Raw genomic sequence first — 16,622 nt, forward strand, 5'->3', positions numbered from 1 at the left:
ATGCTCAGCATGGAGCCTGATGAAGGGCTTGGTCTCATGAGCATGGGATCTTGACCATGAGACCATGACCTGAGCTGAAACCAAGAGTCGGATGCTTAACCAGTTGCGCCACCCAGGCACCCCCATATATAGTTTTATTCTTAAGTGATGCATTCTCCTGCTGTATTCCATTTTAACTGTAATTTTTGAGTTCTTACTATATCACACCATAGTAAATCATTTCATTATTTTTAAGCACTAATCTTTCTTAAGAACCTTGGAATACAAAATACCAAATGATATTTCAAAATAAATGTCTTTTAACTATTAATCCCTCTAGACACAGTCCTATTTCTTTTGGTTGTATTTTCTAGGTGTTTCACAAAAACTAACAGCACTTTCAGCAGCAGCCCCCTTCCTGTGGTCCCAGTGGTAACACCTTATCCTCAGGATGGTTTGGAAATGAAGCCTCTCGGTCACATGAAGATGCCTGCATGTCTGGCTTCCACAGTCCCCGACTGTGGCCAGTCACCTGAAGAGGACTTCAGAGATGACATGGCACCGAGACCTGCCCAGCATACTTGCTGTCAGGACAGTAGGAGTGAGATCAACTCTGAGTGCACAGAAGATACAGCAGAGTTCAACAGAGGTACTAGGTGACATTATAAATCTTGAGTTTCTAGCTGGTCTTTAGTTAGGTAAGACCTACATGAGGACAGTTGCTTTCAGGACGTTCTCTCTGTTATCAAGTCACATATTTCTTAAATACTGGGTGGGGGGTAATGGGTACTCCAAAAAAGTTGACTGTATAAGGAATTCTGTGAAATTCTGTTATTCATATCCTTCATCTCAGGATGTTAATCCCATTACAGTTTGGAGAATAAATCCAAAGGGGTTTGATTTGGTTTATGCCTGAACAGTAGAGTTGCTGAAAGAATGTATTGTATCATCACAGGCCTCTTTTATCATTTGAATTGCTTCTGGAGTTGTAGCCTTTCCTTAAAATGCTTATTTGTGGGGTTTTAAGGGGTTTGCTTTAGCCCTGAGATGAATTATACAGCTGTTCATGAGAGCTCAACCTTATTTTAAATCTCTAAAACCTACTTTTTTTCTCAAAGTCAAACTCAATGTAACTGGGCTCTACATTTACTCATTACTCTCTTCTTTATTGCTCAAAGTAATGTTGTGAGACGGTTGTGTAAAGATCCGCCTTTCTGATTTCATAATGCTCCCAAACCTCTGTGTTTTTCAGGAGACAGCTGTGTCCATTCAGAAACAGAGAACAAAATTTTAAGTTGGAATCCTCTTATTTTGCCTCATGTTTCCAAGGACTGTACTGAAAAGACCACCTGGTCTCCTCCTGGCATTCCTTTAGACAGCCCTACAGGGGTCCTTCAGCAACCCCAAGAAACCTGAGGGTGTGCAAACGACCAGTCATGTTCCCACTTCAAGCCAGTAACTGCACAAAACAGGCCTGGGGATGGACTGTGTGAAGGACATGAATTCAAATCAGAGAAAATCATTATTTATTTTTTTGTAGTAGTAATGTCCTATGAATGTATCTTAAAATGTGTGCCCTTTTATATTATTTATGCCTTAAAATTTCCCTCTTCCTTCCTCCCCCTCGGTAGGAAGCAACCTAGTTTTGCGTAGTTTTCAATCATCTGAGAGTGGTGGGATCATTCCATGTTTCTGAGAACCTCAGTGACCATAAGTGCTCCTCCTGCAAGGATCCAGCCTATTGGCCAGTTTGGCTAAGAGGGAACTGAAGTTTTCAGATTGAAAGCTGTCTTTTGATGTATTGTGTTATCAGACTTTCTGAGAACATTTGAAGTCACGCTTGGTTGTAACTTAGTGTTTATAATAGCAGGTGTCTTACAAATTTGAGTGCCTTCCACAGAAGTGATAGGTGACCTGTTGGCTTTCTGTCTTCACACAGGCACAAATGATGTTCAGTTTAGTTAGTGACAGTTAGTTCAGTTAGTGACAGGCACTAGTCACAGACGGTGTCATGATCACCGTTGAGGTTAAGATCTGTGGGGTATGTAGACAGGGGATCAAGGCTAGAAGAGAATAAGATAACGCCCTCAGGTCCCACTGCATCAAAATTGGGTTGGCTTATTAAATTGTCACTGTAGGGCTCATTTTGACTGTTTCTAAGAGTAGGAACAAAATGAGTTTAAAGTGGAAAGAAAGTAGACTTGGAAAGAAAGACCCCCATTGTGCTCCCGGTGTCACACCACCTGAAAATTACTATTTTTCAAGCTTCCAGCATGAGCAATACTTGGATGATGTGAGTGTCAAAAAAGATTTAATTTGGAGGGAAAGGGGTATGGTTTGAAATTTCCTGACTTTTTTCAGAATGTCGTCATTGTAAACACACACCTGAAGCTTTGGTTAGTGGAGCCCGTAAATCACAGTTACGGCTCCCTCTGAGTGACAAGGACATTTGCAGCTGCCTTGGGAAGGCCTTTCTTCTCCACATCAAAAAAAAAAAAAAAAAACCCCAAAAAACAAAACACTACTCCTATTTAATAGCTATTTTAATAGCTTGAGTCAAACTTCAATGGATGACTGCTTGTTTTTGGACTGTGCATCCCTTTGGGGGGAAAAAATAGAAAATGATTCTCTTTATGTAGAGTCAAGCAGTTTCAGCAATAAATGAGAAAAATTCACAGTTCCTCAGAATCGCAGTGAAATAGACTAGAATACTATGTTAATCCACTGTTTCTGTAAATGCATCAGTATTCCCTTCTGTATGCCTACGTATCTTATAAATAGAGCTGTTAGCGAAGTACGCTGTTTGAGCTGGGTCACTCTGCAAGAATGACTTTGAGTAGAATGTAGCGAGTGTCATTTCAGGGTCAGGTATTAGGGATGCCGTAGAATCAAGTGCTGCATTCCAGATCGCCATACTGAGAGTATACTGGATTTATTCTTCCCGTGGTGTAGATGCCATTAGCTTTGCAGGGGGATAGCTGCATCCCTTACTTCTGTGACTAGCAAAGGACAGAGCCCTCGTGCACAGAATATGAAAACATACCGTGTTTTGCCAACCGCGACACAGCCGTGCTGTCACAAAGGGAGTTTTAGAAAACTGGGGAGCAGACGTTTGTGGGCAGTCATTTTGATTCAGGAAACACAGGTGTACTAGCATGAGCCTTAGGTCATAAACTACTTTTAAAGATTGAGTTTGGATATGGGATTTGTGCACTAGGAAGAGAAGATGACTTTACCTTTAGGGCAATCTTACTGTGGACTGCTTTTATTTATATTATTAGTAACGCTGTTTTAAGTGTTATCCCTCTTATTGTATTTTATTTATAAGAAATGCCTTTATATATTGAGACGTATAAATATAAATATATAAATATATATATAAAATTGCCTTACCGTTCAGGAGTTATGCATCTCCCCTAACCTTGAGTCGTTCTGAACTTATATGACCTACTCAGTCACCAACAACAGTCCTGCCTGATGTCGCTTCCCCAGGAAGTCAGAGGACATAGGAGCATCTCGTGAACCCTCACAACAGATCTCCAACACAGTCCCCCACCACAGAGCTGGCACTTCATACCGATTTACCCAGAGCCGTAATCCGAGCTCCTTTCAGTTTTCCAGACTGCTTTCCAAATACATGTGGTTCCCTCTTGCCATGGAACCAGCCCGGTTCCGCATGCTCTCTCCCGCCCTCCCCTGCTGCATGCCTCCTCTGACTCGAACCCACAGCCCAGAAGCTGCCCTCTGTCCATGCGGGCGGAGCTCCGTGCCTGTCACTTGGTCTTCCCAGAGTCCCCATATCTCCCAGTGACAGCCCTCACCACCACCACCACCCCCGCCTGGGAATGGGATCTTCCCTGGGCTCAGTGAGCAAGACATTGGTCAGGCCTCTTCACGTTCTGTCTGGTCTTAGAATTCTCTGTGGTTCTTTGTTTCAGCGTCAAACTCCGCCCCCCCTCCTGGTGTGTCATTTCACTGTGTCCTTTTTCCCCCATTACGTACCGACCGTCTGCTCATAGGTGCTGTACAGGTTGTGAGTGAACTTGCAATGTTTTAACACCTTGTGAAGTGGTCTTTTAGGAAAGCATTTCTTTCTGGGTGTTGTTTTTGTGGAGTGAGTCTGTGAAGGCCAGTCCCGAGAGAGCTCATTCCGGAGAGAGTACTGCCAAGAACTTGACTTCATGGCTGGATTTCACCTGTGTTGCTCTGTTTGTTTTTTTTTTTAAAGTAATGGCTTTGAGATGCATGTTTTTTTGTATCCTATTGAAAAGTATGTTTTATTTCCCTGAAAGTTGTAATGTTATGTTTGGAACTGTACATATTCTAAATGATGTAGCGTTGACAGGTTTTGTCTGGTTGATATGACTTTCTATTAAAAGAGAACGCTGCTTTCCTGGGGAGTAGCGTGTGTAGATGGGGACCGTCAGACACTCCCTGTTCGTATGAAGCTGCTTCTAGCTTGTGGTCGGGGGGGGTGTACGTCTTCCTCAGACCTCCATTCCCATCCTCTCCTGAAAGTCCCCATCGCATGTCCCAGAGCCACGTGAGTTAATCCCTTCTGTTCTGACCACAGAGATCCGGGCCCTGAAGGAGCAGGATCTAGGACAGCCTGTGTTTCATGGGGAGCCTGGGAGTACACCTGAGCCCTGGGGGGCTGTGTCCGAGCAGGCAGACCCCCCACCCTCGGGGGGACTCAGTGTCTCTGGAAGGAAGCGAGGAGAGATGGAGAGGAGCCTGAGGGGCATGGAGAGGAGTGAGTCCTCCTTGCTGTTGTCTGAGCTGACCACTGGAACACCATCTGTGTGAACCCCTGGGCAGACATTTCGCCTCCTGAAGAAAAGCAGTCCTAAAAAAAAAAATGTCTGGGCTGCTTTGACCAGAAAGCCAACAGGGTCTTTGGCATGGGGTGGGGCCTTGTTCTGTTTTATTCTCCGTGTTGAAATAAGCCTCCCTTAAACCTTAGCTCCAGTCCTGAGAGCCTGGAGAGAACTTGAAATCCCTTTTCTAATAAAGTTGAAATCTGTGAGAACCTAAGAAGCAACTGCAGTTTCTGTCTGTTTCCCATCTCCTTTCAGGCGCCACTTATTCCTGGCAAGATCGTCCCCTGGCTTTCTTGCCATTGCTTCTCATCCGAGTCCCCCACCGAGGCAGCTCGGCGTCCTGACGCTTCTAGTCAGTGGAACAAGCATTCATTTGTGTTCACCCCGATTTCAGACACACACACACACACACACACAGGAGCCCGTGAGTCATGCTGGCAGCGGACAGAGTGCGGCGGGAATGGCCCCCGTCCCCTGCCAGCCAGCTCCCCTGGGCTTGGTGGCAAGCAGCAGCACCTGGTCATGCTGACACAGACTCCTGGAGACCAGTGACCATGCCTCCCTCTGGCTGCTGCGGGCTCCAGGATACTCCTCCACCAAGGGGAAGAGAGAGACAGAGACCCAGGGATGGCCACCTGGCCCGCCGCCCCTCTGATGAAGCCGGTCCCATAACAAGCTTGTGCTCTTGGGGAAGGAATTTGAGATTTGGGGAATAACTTCTAGAAAGGCGCATTTCTTGCTACAGTTGAACAAACAGAGCACATACCTTCAGATCCTACTTCCCATCTTCTAGCCACCCAGTCAGCAGGAGAACCTGGGACCCAGCTGGGGTCAGCCTCTCCCTGTGGGAACTGCAGGGGAACTAGCCCTCTCCCAGTGACAGCATCTGGTGGGATTTATTTAGCAACTGCTCAATTCACAGGCTTTGTGCGGAAGCGGCTAGCTTGCTCATAACGCACCAGGCACCGTGCCCAGAACCATCCTTCTCACACGGCCTTGGACACCCGGTCATCTTTTCTCCTGTTGTGTGTCTTCCTCATCCTTCCGTCTCTCCCTTCCACAAGCTGGGCGAGGCTGTCTCCTGTAACCAGGTCACCGAGAGCTGCTGCGCTGAGCCTTGTCCTTGCTGTGAAGGCTGGGTACGAAGGCGGGAAGTGGGAGCCGGTGTCTTCGCCATCTTGGTCTTAAAACCAAGTGTGACAGAGGGATCTTTCCAACTCCCACCTGTTTCCTCTATGCATATTTGGGGCCCGTCGTGGGACCTCATGGTGTTGCAGTCACAGTGATGGTGACATTAACTGGGGCATCCGTGAGTTCTTGTGCAGGATCCGAACCTGAGGTGGTGGGTGGCGATTCGATGCCTACAGGCACAAGCAAAGGAGACAGATGCCGTGGAGGTGTTCCTGATTGTTCTCAGGACCAAAGACTGAGCATTGTGCATGAAACTCAGGACTACTGTCCTTACATATAAGTAATCATCTTTGGGATGAAATCATGCTTACCGGCCTGTGCCTCCAGGCCTTCCCTTGAATCCCTGTATTGGTGGCTTTGCTCCCTGAGGGTGGAGTGGGAGAGTGAGGTTAGTGACCGCTACACTTCCATGGCCTTCCCTTCCAGTTAGAGGACAATCCCAACCCCCAGAATGACTGGGGTTCTACACTCACATGGGAACCAGCAGCTGACCAAGGCCTGTAGGAAGGAAAGAAAGTGCTTAACTTGAGCAACCCAGCATAGGTTCTGGGGAAAAAACTCTCCCTTTCAGATAGACTCTGTCCTAGAGACCCCAGAACCCAGAGGGGGTGGCCCCAGATGCCTAAGTTTGGGAGTTGGAGCCCGGATGGACAGCGAGCATTGGGGAGAGGACGCAGTTAAGGAAAACCCGAGGTACCTTGCCCAGGGCAGGGAGGGGAGGGGTCTGCAGCTCTCCTTGGATAGGTCTAGACCTGGCCCCCATGGAGTCAAGCAGCCTTGCCCGTGAGCTTCCCACTCACAGGGGAAAGTCTCCGGGTGCCGGGCAGCATACTGGAACACCAGGAGGGAGACCACCGTTGCCACCACCACTCCTGTGGCCGCCGCACCCAGCACTGCTGGGTAGGCGCTGAAGGGGGGGTCCGCTAAGGGTCAAAAGCGCTGGTTACATGGCTTTGGAGCCACTGCTGAACTTGACAACAAAAGCTGCGAGAGCAGCAAGCAGGCAATGGCCCGTGGTGGACAATCAAAAGCAAGACTGGACCCCCAGAATCCAGAGGTCAAGTAGTTCCCAAGGAAAGAGGTGCTCTCTGCATGCTTCATGCTCTAGAGCTTTCGTGTCCCCAGCCAAGTCGCCCCATTTCTGCCATAGAAGGCAGAGGCCAATTGTCTTGGTAGCTTGGGGGTGAGGGGAAGGACGCCACGAAATATGGAGTTCCCAGAATGGAGAGAGAGCCACAGGAAGCTGAGAGCCCACCTGTACCCTAGGAGGTGAGACTGAGGCACAGAGTTGGGCCCCTCCTCTTACTGAATCACCAGCACCCCAAACCCCACCCCATCCGCATTTCTTCTGATTCAAGCTGAACTGTGGCTCCTATCCCCAGGCCCAGGGCCTCCAGGGCCTCCCAGGGAGAGATGGGAAAGACAGCAGCACACGTGACCTGAGGGGAGGGTGGAGAAGAGGAAAGACAGGGGGATGCAGGCATTGGGTGGGAAGGAGCCAAAGGAATGGAGTAGGGGATGCCCTGTGAGGAAGAAGAGGAACCTGGGTTTGGGGTTCGATCTTGGGGAGAAAGGGTGAGTGCCTCTGTGGCCGTGGCCTCAGCACCTGGTGTCTTCACCTCGGAGGGGTGTCCAGCCGTGTGGTGATTCAGAGCCAGGACGCGGAAGGCATAGCGGACACCTGGGTCCAAGCCGCCCAGTTTCCGGCCCCTGCTCTCAGGCTCGATGTCCCTGGCCGCCGTCTCCCAGGCCCCGGCTCCCGGGCTTGGAACGCTGGCCCTCCGCTGCACCAGGAAGCCCGTTAGATTCCCGGGGCCCTCAACGGCCCAGCGCAGCTGCACCTCTCTCCGGTGCCTCCCGTAGGTCAGGCGGCGGATGGTGACGTTGGGAGGAGCTGGGTATCCTGGGGGAGGGGGCGGGACACACGCAGGCACCTGAACCCCTACAACCACAAGGCGTGCGTGCGTCCGGGCTCCCAGCTTTATTCTCTTTTTGTGGAGAGACAGCCAGTAGCGTGGCACCACATTGGAGTGTGCCCATCTGGTCTGTGTCACCCTGGTTTCCTCATCTACAAACTGAGCGAAAGGTGATTGCGACACCAAGGGGAACCGCTGGCTTGCATTCAGGAGCGCGTCGCAGTCGCGTTCACACAAGCCCATCTGGGATCGCGGCTGGGGAGGGCCTGTCGGTGCTGGCAGAGAGCACGTGTCCAAATTTGGAAGCAGAAGATTCCTGTGCCTTCCCCTCTAGGGGGCCCCTGCCCCTCGCCACACACAAGCTCCCTCTACACCTGACTTCTGACTCACTCCGGACCTCCAGCAGGACGCTCCGACTGCTGCTGCCCAGGGCGTTGCGCGCCACGCACCGGTAGGCGCCCCTGTGGCGCGCCGGGTCTGCATCCCGGATACGAAGGTGGAGCTGGGCGCCCTCGGGGTGCAGCGTGAATCCGGAGGTGCCGCCTTCCACCTGCCGTCGCTGGGGCCCCAGCCACAGGAGCCGGGCAGGCGGCGTGCCCCCCAGGAGGGCGCAGCCCAGCCAGGCCTCTCCGCCTTCCAGCACAGACACCCGGGACTGAGCCACTGCCAGTTGTGGGGCTTCTGCGGGGACAGAGAGAGTGAGGCTGGGAGGGGTCTGCCGCACCCGGACTAGTGGGAAGGCTGGGCAGTGAGGGACTGGCCAGCCCTGGAGGGGATGAGGAGGGGAAGAGAGCCAGGAGACAGGGCCAACGGAGTTGAGAGTGAATCTTGTCTCAGGCTAGTCCGCCGCCTCTTCCAGGCTCCGATTCTATGCCCGCATCCTACCACCATCTGCTCCAAGCGTTCCTGACAGTAACAGTGTGCCTCCATGCCCCTCAGCTACCCTGCTCCAGTCTCAGCTCCTACAGCCTCGGCTCCTGCAGCCGGGGCCCCTGCCTTACTCACCTCTGTATTAACCGCCTCCCTCCTAGCACCTGCCAATGGGACCCCCTTCTCCCTAGTGGCCCACCGGTTCCTTGCCCCAGGCACAGGGCTGGGCCCAGAGCAGGTGCTTAGTTTGTATGTACTGAGTCCTAAACACCCTGTGTTTAGGGTGTCCGTGAATCTCCTGGGATGGAATTTCCAGCCCGGAGACTGAGTAATAAGGGAGGGAAATATTCCCAGGGGAGGGTCTCCTGAGAGCGCCCAGAGACCAAGATATGAATTATTTTGTGAGAACTGTTATATGTGTCTGCTCCTCTGTGTGCTTTTCCCACATTTTTCACTTTAATACTTAACTCTTTTTTTTTTTCTTGATTTGGCAATAAATAGGACTGGTGGGGCCAGATGAAGACAGAAAGAAAGAAGACCCAGCACCCATAGAGGCAGTGAGAGAAGTAGAGACCTCTGGTGCCTGAAACATGGATGCAAGGCAGGAATATAATCAAGCATCTCTCATGCAAATTAATGCAAATGAGGGAGACAGAGTCCCTGGCCAGCCAGGCGGGAGCTGTCCAACAGCCATAGCCCAGCTCCATGTGACTGTTGAACCCTCACAATGTGGCGGGTCCACGCCTACACGTGCTGTAACTAATTACACCAGATTCTGAGGACAGTAGACTAGGATACCTCATTCATAATTTTTAAAATTACTATACATTTAGATAATTATATATTGGATATATTGAGTTCAATAAAATGTTTCTCTTGTTTCTTTTTGCTTTTTCACATGTGGCTACTAGAAAATTTAAAATTCTATATATGGCTCACATTGTATTTTTATTGGACAACACAGACCAAGACCAAACGCCCTGATTTTATGGATCAAAAACACTTGAGTCCCTGAGACATGAATTGGCCCAGACTCACTTTGCATTCCAGCACAGACAGCCCCCAGGGTCCCTCCTCCTGACTCCAAAGAGGCTGCTCTCGCACCTCGGCCAGAACCAAGCCACCAGCCTCGACTCACCCAGCTGGAGCTGGCAATGGGGGTCACGGACCCTGAGTGGGTGAGTGCCCCGGCAGGTGAACTCTCGGCCAGCCAGGTCTTCCTGGGCCTGCAGGAGGTGGACAGCCAGCGAGGGGCTGCTGCCATCCAGGGGCTGCTGCTGCCCATCCAGCCAGCTCAGCACGGCAGGGGGCTGGCCTCCAGGCCACTCACAGCTCAGCATGATGAACTGGTCTCCGACTGTGGCTGTGGTCCAGCAAGTGGGGCTCTGGAGGGGATCCCCTGGACAGGGAATAATGGCTCAGCATGGCTGTACAGGAGGACAAAGGGCTTTGTAGCCCTACCTCTTCCTTCTTCCCTTCTTTCCTCCCTCCTTCCCTCCCTCTCTCCCATCCTTCCTCCCTTTTTCTTTCCTCCCTTTAGATTTTATTTATTTACTTGTTTCAGAAAAAGAGAGAGAGCGCACAAGCAGGAGGGGCAGAGGGAGAGGGAGAGACTGTCAAGTAGACTCCCCACTGAGTGCAGAGCCCGATGCAGGGCTCAGATCTCATGACCCTGACATCATGACCTGAGCTGAAACCAAGAGTCAGATGCTTAACTGAGCCACCCAGGTGCCCCTCTTTCCTTCAGTTATTGCCTTACTCGCTCGCTCATTCGTTCTTTCATTCACTCACAGTTACGGAGGGCTGACCATGTGCCAGAGCAATGGGAACAGGCACCAAGCAATTACAATATACTTTGATGAATGCTCGAGTACAGGTACAAAAACAAACTCTCGGGGGCTTCAGGCAGAAGGACTTTAAAGACAGGATGGTATCTGAACTTCATCTTGGGTGGTGGGTAGAAGTTTCCAAGGCAGAGAGAAAGCTAAAGGCACATTTCAAGAGCAACATGCAAGAGGGCGGTGGTAGTCTAAGGTCAATGACCGTCTGCTGCCCCTGGAGGCTGAGAGACAGGCGGATGCCACAGGGCTCCAAGCCCAAACTGCAGAGGACACGGCAAAGTGGTGGAGACCTGGCTGGGGGGAAAGTAGTCAGGAGGGGGGTCTGAGCTGAGTGCTGCCCACCTCCTTGTTCATGGCAAGTCTTGGAGTCTCTGATCTGGAGCCCCGCCCCAGATCCCAGGGCTCCTCGAGGGCGCTTCCCCGGCCCCTGCCCACACCTGGAACATCAGCGCCCTGCTGTGTCCTGAGTCTACTCACACAGCGTGATCCTGCAGAGGGCGGGCAGCGCCAGGGCTGGGTGCTGGCCAGCACAGACGAAAACGCTGCCGTTGGGGAGCTGGGCGGCAGGCTGACTCCAGGTGATGTTGCTGAGGCCGGTAGGGCCGGCTCCCTGGGGCCCTTCCCACTGCAGCTGGGCAGCTGGAAGCCCCCCAGGCCAGGTGCAGACCAAGGTCATAGCCCCAAGGGTGGCGAGCACAGCACAGGAGGGCTGCCCCTCAGGGGGATCTGAGTGGAGAAGTGGGTGAGGATGGGCTGGACAGACGTCGCTGCTGGGACACTGTGGTCCCCAGGACCAGCTGGGGGCCTGGTGGCCACAAGGCGAAGGTAGGAGAAGTAGGGAGAATTGGGTGGGCGGGGAAAGATGGATTCCTCTTTGCTGATGAGCGAAGAGCTGGACTCTCAGGTTAGGGGGCAGGGGCTGAGGGGGTGAGCAAGAGTTTGGAGCCCCTGAGGAATCCCAGGGGCCCTTGGAAGCCCCCAGCTGGGTAGGTTCCCCATTGCCCAGTCTCCTTTTTGCTGCTGTGTACTTTGCCTCATGGTCATTTCTCTACCCTTCTCTGTGCCTCAGTTCAGTCCCCAAAGCCATGGGAAGAATCATTTGGGGATCAAGGTCCAAATTGGGTCAGGGGTTTCCCCTCTCCCTGCCCCTTCCCACAGATTTCACAGCCTCTCCCCCTGCTCAGCAACCCCGTCTGGCTCCCTGACCCCCATCCCCGACAATGTTCAAGCTGATTCCCACAGGGCGTGGGGCTACGGCAGCCCCCGCCCACACACTCACGGTAGATGGTGAGCCTGGCGCTGGCCTGGGTGCGGGTGTCCAGGCGGCTGTTGCGGGCCAGGCAGGTGTACAGGCCTGTGTGGGCACGTGTGGCGCTGGCGATGGTGTAGGCAGGCCCGGTGTGGACCTGAGTGTGGTCACGGAGCCACACGTAGTGACTCGGGGGGTTGGATCCGGCTAGGCAGCTCAGGGTCACCTCTTCCCTCTCCTTGGCCCAGAAACCCTCCTCGCTGAAGCCCAGTGGCTCCACGGAGATCACAGGATTGTCTGGACCATCTGGAGGGCAAGAAAGACTTGTCTCATCTCTCCTGTTTTCGTTCCTTCACTCACTCGTATAATCTTGGTTGTACTGACCATCCAACGAGCCTGTGTTATGCGTCCATCATGTCAACCAGTGGGCGAGGACCCCAAGGAACTCAGGGTCTGAGGGCCATAAGTCCAGTCAAATGTAGGTGCTCAGGGTCCGTGAAGGCAAGCTCCCTAGGCTGTGGGAGGCTTCCCAGAGGGACTGAGGGAGGGGGACAGCAAGAGCTGGCTAGGTAGGAGAAAGGTAGGGCGCCAACCTTCCCGGTTCAGACAGGGTGGAGGGGCTTCCTGGGACCGCTTGGCTCCTCTAGACTGGAGAGGGCAGAACACAGTGTGTGACAATGCCCCGACCATGGTCCCAGAGCCAGCCCTCCTCACTTCTTTGGGTCACTGCCTTCCCTTCTTTCCCGTCTTCCTGACTCCCAGAAAGGACTGTATCCTCTGCCTGCCGTTCTTCTCTGTCTTTCCCAAGAACTGCTCGCCTGTCTCCTCCGTGGTCCTAAGTTCGCAATCCCACAAACCACCACCCACAAGATAAGACAGCGTGAGTGCTGGCTTTTTGAATCCTCTAGATCAGCATTGTCCAACAGCTCCACAGATCTTTTTAAATTTTCCAATCATAAATTTCCAAATCTTAAAAAAAGGAAAATGGCTAAACCCAACCAAGCAAAACAGCATCAATGGATGTTAATAATTTTTAATACTATTTTGTATTTAACCCAATACTCCAGAATATCATTTCAATGTATAATCAGTTATAAAAATTATTGATGAGCTATTTTTTGGTGATTTTTTTTTTTTTTTGGTTTTTGTTTGTTTGTTTTTTTAGACTCAGTCTTCAAAATCCAGTGTGCCTTTGGTAGGCAGAGCACACCTGTTTGGTTCAGGCAAATCTGCAGGGCTTGAGCCCCGGGAATGGCAGCCATGTTGGACAGTGCAGCTCTAGACCATCCTAGTCTTCTTCCTTTCACACAAACTTCTAAATCCATTTTTAAATTACTTTTTTGAGTTGCAAAATTTCATTAGTTTTATTTGTTCTCTTTCCTGAAAGAACTACTCTGGTCATTTGTTCACTTTTGTATTAGGTTCTCCCTCATTGCTTGTTTTGGAGTTCCTTGTAAGTTCTGAAAAGTAATCCTTTGCTCTTCATGTGCTTTATTTTTTAAAAAATTTTTATTCATTTATTTGAGAGAGAGAGCAGGAGAAGGGGAAGAGGCAGAGGGAGAAGCAGACTCCCCACTGAGCAGGGAGGCTGAAGTGGGACTTGATCCCGGGACCCTGGGGTCATGACCGGAGCCGAAGGCGGATGCCCAACCGACTGAGGCCCCCAGGCGCCCCTCTTCATGTACTTTAAAGACAGACTTCTGATTTCTACCTTGAGGTTCTCAACTGTTGACTTGGGACCAGCTTGCTGCCCTCTCTGTCCACTGTGTCCCTCCTTCTGGTTTCCCCAGGGTCCAGTTGGTCCCTGCGAGGCCTTCAGGCTCAACCCAAAGGCTGACTCCTCGGACCACCCCTTTTACCATAATCACGGGTAAAATTGTGACGCCGAATGTAGGTGCATTTTCCTGGGAAGGGAGGCTCACGACCTGGAAAAGGCTAGAACTCCTGTAGTAGCTCCATGTCTGATCCGGGGATGGGGGGGGCCCACAGTGCCCTGAGGCTCTCGCTGCTGGAGCCGCTCGGCAGGCTGGGTGCTGCTAGGGGGCCCTAAGGCGTGTCAGGAAGCAGGGTGCAGAGGGGAGGGGAAGTGCCAGCCCTGACCAGGCACCCCCCATGTGACTCACAGATGACATCAAGGAAGGCGCCATCACTGCTCAGCCCGCTGACGGCGTTGTGGGCACTGCATGTGTACCAGCCCAGGTGTGTCCTGTTGACCGGGTCTAGCCGAAGCCACCGCTCCGTCGCCTCCACCAGCTCCTCCTCCTGGCCTTGAGGTGCCCGATGTTGCCAGGCAAATGTCACAGGTTCTGTGCCCTCCCGGACTGCACATGTGGCTACCACGGAGGTCCCCTCCACGGGGGACAGGTCACTCAGCCTCACCCGAGGCTTTGATACGGGCACTGGCCAGAGGAAGGAGAGGCCCTGCATTTGTTATCACGGACCCAGGCCCGGCTGGGGGTTAGGCCTGCCCACAGGGCCCTGGCCCTCCCCTCCTTGCAAGCCCAGGTTTTCTCACTCCCCGGGGGCAAGGTCCTGTGGCACCCGGGCCCGGCCCAAGGCAGTGGGAGGCACATGCAAGTAGAGGCAAAGCAGCACGCAAGGCCACTCGGGTCAGACCCGTCCCAGCTCGGCCCCTCACCCAGCACGGCCAGCGCGAGGTAGGAGTAGGTGGTGTGCAGCGGGCCCCCGGCCGCGTGCAGGGCCTGGCACAGGAAGTGGCCTCGGGCCCCCTCCCGCAGCTCCCGCAGCACCAGGCTGCTGTTCCGTAGACTCACGGCCCCCAGAGCCAAGGCCCCGGCCTCCACCTTGGACTCCATTCCATTGGTGACAGCCACAGGCCGGGGCGTCAGCGAGCCCAGGGGAGTGAAGCTCCAGAAGACCACGAGAGGGGCCAGTCCGGAGCCACAGGCCAGCTCCACGGAGCCACCCAGCACTCCTTGGATGGACGTGGCCTCTTCGTCAGGGGCTCGGTGGGTCGGGTGGGGCGGCCCTAGGGACAGAGCAGCAATGCAGGACGTCTGGGCTGGCCTGGGCTCTCCTGCTTCCCTTCCTTGGGCCCTCGGCCTCCTTCCTGGAGTGGGTTTGGGCGAGCTTTGGAGTTTCTTCTCCAGCTGTGCCATGGGAGCCGGCGGCCGGGGGTCCTTGACCAAGATCAGGGAACAGACTGGAGCCGAGGCTCCCATCCCCACGTGCCATCAGACGATTGCAGAAGCTTCATAAAAATATATACTCTGGGGCCTCACCCCAGACCACAGAGTCAGCATCCCCAGGGCGTCAGAGCCCAGGAATCTGTATTTTCAACAAACATCCAGAAGTCGATCTGATGATCAGCCCAAGATTGGGAGATCTGCATGGCCACCGGCAATTCAGGCTGGGGAGGGGGAGGTGTGTCTCTGCATAAAGATTCCAGGGAGAGTCCAGACCCACTGCAGCAACGGGAAGATGACAGCAGCCCGCTGGCAGCCCAGCCAGCATGCAGTTGTCAGCCGCTAATTATGGGGCACCTGTCCCCATACCAGGCACCAGGGTTACAAGGACAAATGAGCCACCCCTCCCCTGCTCTCGGGGAGCTTTCAGTCTATGCGGTTCTTTTCTGCTCAGGACCTAGCATGGAACCCGGCATGTGCCTGAGTCCTGTGTTCTCCTGTCCCCTGTGGCCTGGTAGCTCTAACGTGCTGAGCTTCAGCACACACGGACGATGGTAAGTGCCTCAGATGACAAGGCGCAGGAATGATTCACACTAGCCGTTTGTTGAATGCATTTGTGCAAAGTCCTGCACACGCATGACTTGTTGACCTTAACTGTCACGGTAATCACATCCCCCAGAGACTCTGAGCATGAAGTCACTTCGTCTCAAGCCACACGGTAGGTGGTCGAGCTGGGAGTGGACCCTGGCTGCCCATCTCAGGCTCTCCCCGACTGCTCCCAGCTCCTCCGGAGAGAGAAGGGGAGCCAGGCATGGAGCTGGAGGGCAAGGGCAAAGTTCTGGCGCCCCATTGATCAAGAAGTAGAACCCTTAACCCAGAAGCTGCTTCTTCCCAACTCTGTGGACACTGCTCCGGCCCAAGCTGCTAGCATCTCTCAGCTAGACTGTTGGTCTCCCAAGTGCTCTCGGCAACGTGAAGACCATCCACTTTGGAGGGAACGCTGGGAAGCCCAGCTCTGACTATGTCGCACATGCTTACTACCCGACAGTCACCAACAGGATGACCCCAGCCCTGGGAGGGTAACTTAGTGTGCTCTCTGGGCCCTGGCCCCGCCTCCCCTGCCTGGCACAGAGCAGTGGCTCAGGGCATGCTGGCTAAGCCCTAGCGGATAAAGAAAGCTGATGGACTTCATTGAATGGCCGCACAAGTGTTTAAGGGAGATCCCAAAGAAGGCAGCGGGAGAAATGGCAGGATGCGAGTGGGGAATTGTCTACCATGCGGGGTGGCCGGAGCATCACTCACCTGAGGCCCCTACATGCAGAAGGCAGAGGGGTGTCAGCAACAGGAGGCTGAGCGGTCTGTGCAGAGCCCTCGGACCTCTCCATGGACTCATCTCCCTGGGTGGCTGTCCACCTGGGGCTCCTGCCTGACACTTGGGTGCTCTCTCTCCAGAGCAAAAGCCAGGCCCCGGAAGGACTGGGGGTCTGGCTCGGGTTGCCAACCTCAGCTTTCTGCCACCCTTTCCCTGCTCTCCTGTTACTTTTGCTGGCCCGATGACAAGTGAATTATTTACCAGATGATTCACTCCATCCATAATGCAGAGTTGGGGA

At 53.1% G+C, this 16,622-nt stretch overlaps 2 protein-coding genes across 10 annotated transcripts in view; one reads left to right on the forward strand and one right to left on the reverse strand.

Annotated features, from left to right (window-relative positions):
- CDON (cell adhesion associated, oncogene regulated) overlaps positions 1–5,008 on the forward strand; it is a 99,551-nt gene extending 94,543 nt beyond the window's left edge. For all 9 annotated transcript variants that reach the window (XM_046014874.1, XM_046014871.1, XM_046014876.1 and 6 more), the window contains 2 exons: positions 354–628; positions 1,232–5,008. In XM_046014874.1, coding sequence (XP_045870830.1) covers positions 354–628; positions 1,232–1,395 — 439 coding nt within the window. In that variant the 3' untranslated portion in view covers positions 1,396–5,008. The remainder of the gene's footprint in view (positions 1–353; positions 629–1,231) is intronic.
- A 1,054-nt stretch (positions 5,009–6,062) lies between these two features.
- VSIG10L2 (V-set and immunoglobulin domain containing 10 like 2) lies at positions 6,063–16,405 on the reverse strand. The gene is made up of 12 exons (XM_046015953.1): positions 16,315–16,405; positions 14,505–14,855; positions 13,990–14,265; positions 11,897–12,172; positions 11,095–11,343; positions 9,915–10,175; positions 8,297–8,587; positions 7,597–7,893; positions 6,791–6,913; positions 6,464–6,488; positions 6,302–6,354; positions 6,063–6,160 (listed from the first exon to the last, which is right to left on the reverse strand). The coding sequence occupies exons 1-12, from the start codon at positions 16,403–16,405 to the stop codon at positions 6,063–6,065; spliced, it is 2,391 nt and encodes a 796-aa protein (XP_045871909.1).
- Positions 16,406–16,622: the final 217 nt, after the last annotated feature.

The sequence above is a fragment of the Meles meles genome, chromosome 8, assembly GCF_922984935.1.
Source record: "Meles meles chromosome 8, mMelMel3.1 paternal haplotype, whole genome shotgun sequence".
Taxonomy (NCBI): Eukaryota; Metazoa; Chordata; class Mammalia; order Carnivora; family Mustelidae; genus Meles; species Meles meles.

Bases quoted from the DNA above. Each gene is read 5' to 3' on its own strand.
- VSIG10L2 (XM_046015953.1), bottom strand. From the start codon at position 16,405: ATGAGTCCATGGAGAGGTCCGAGGGCTCTGCACAGACCGCTCAGCCTC. The intron at 14,266-14,504 runs GTGAGGGGCCGA...TCCTCTGGCCAG, and splicing joins CCTCGCGCTGGCCGTGCTGG to TGCCCGTATCAAAGCCTCGG. The intron at 6,489-6,790 runs GTGAGTGGGAAG...TCCTTCCTACAG, and splicing joins GCACCCGGAGACTTTCCCCT to GCCTTGGTCAGCTGCTGGTT.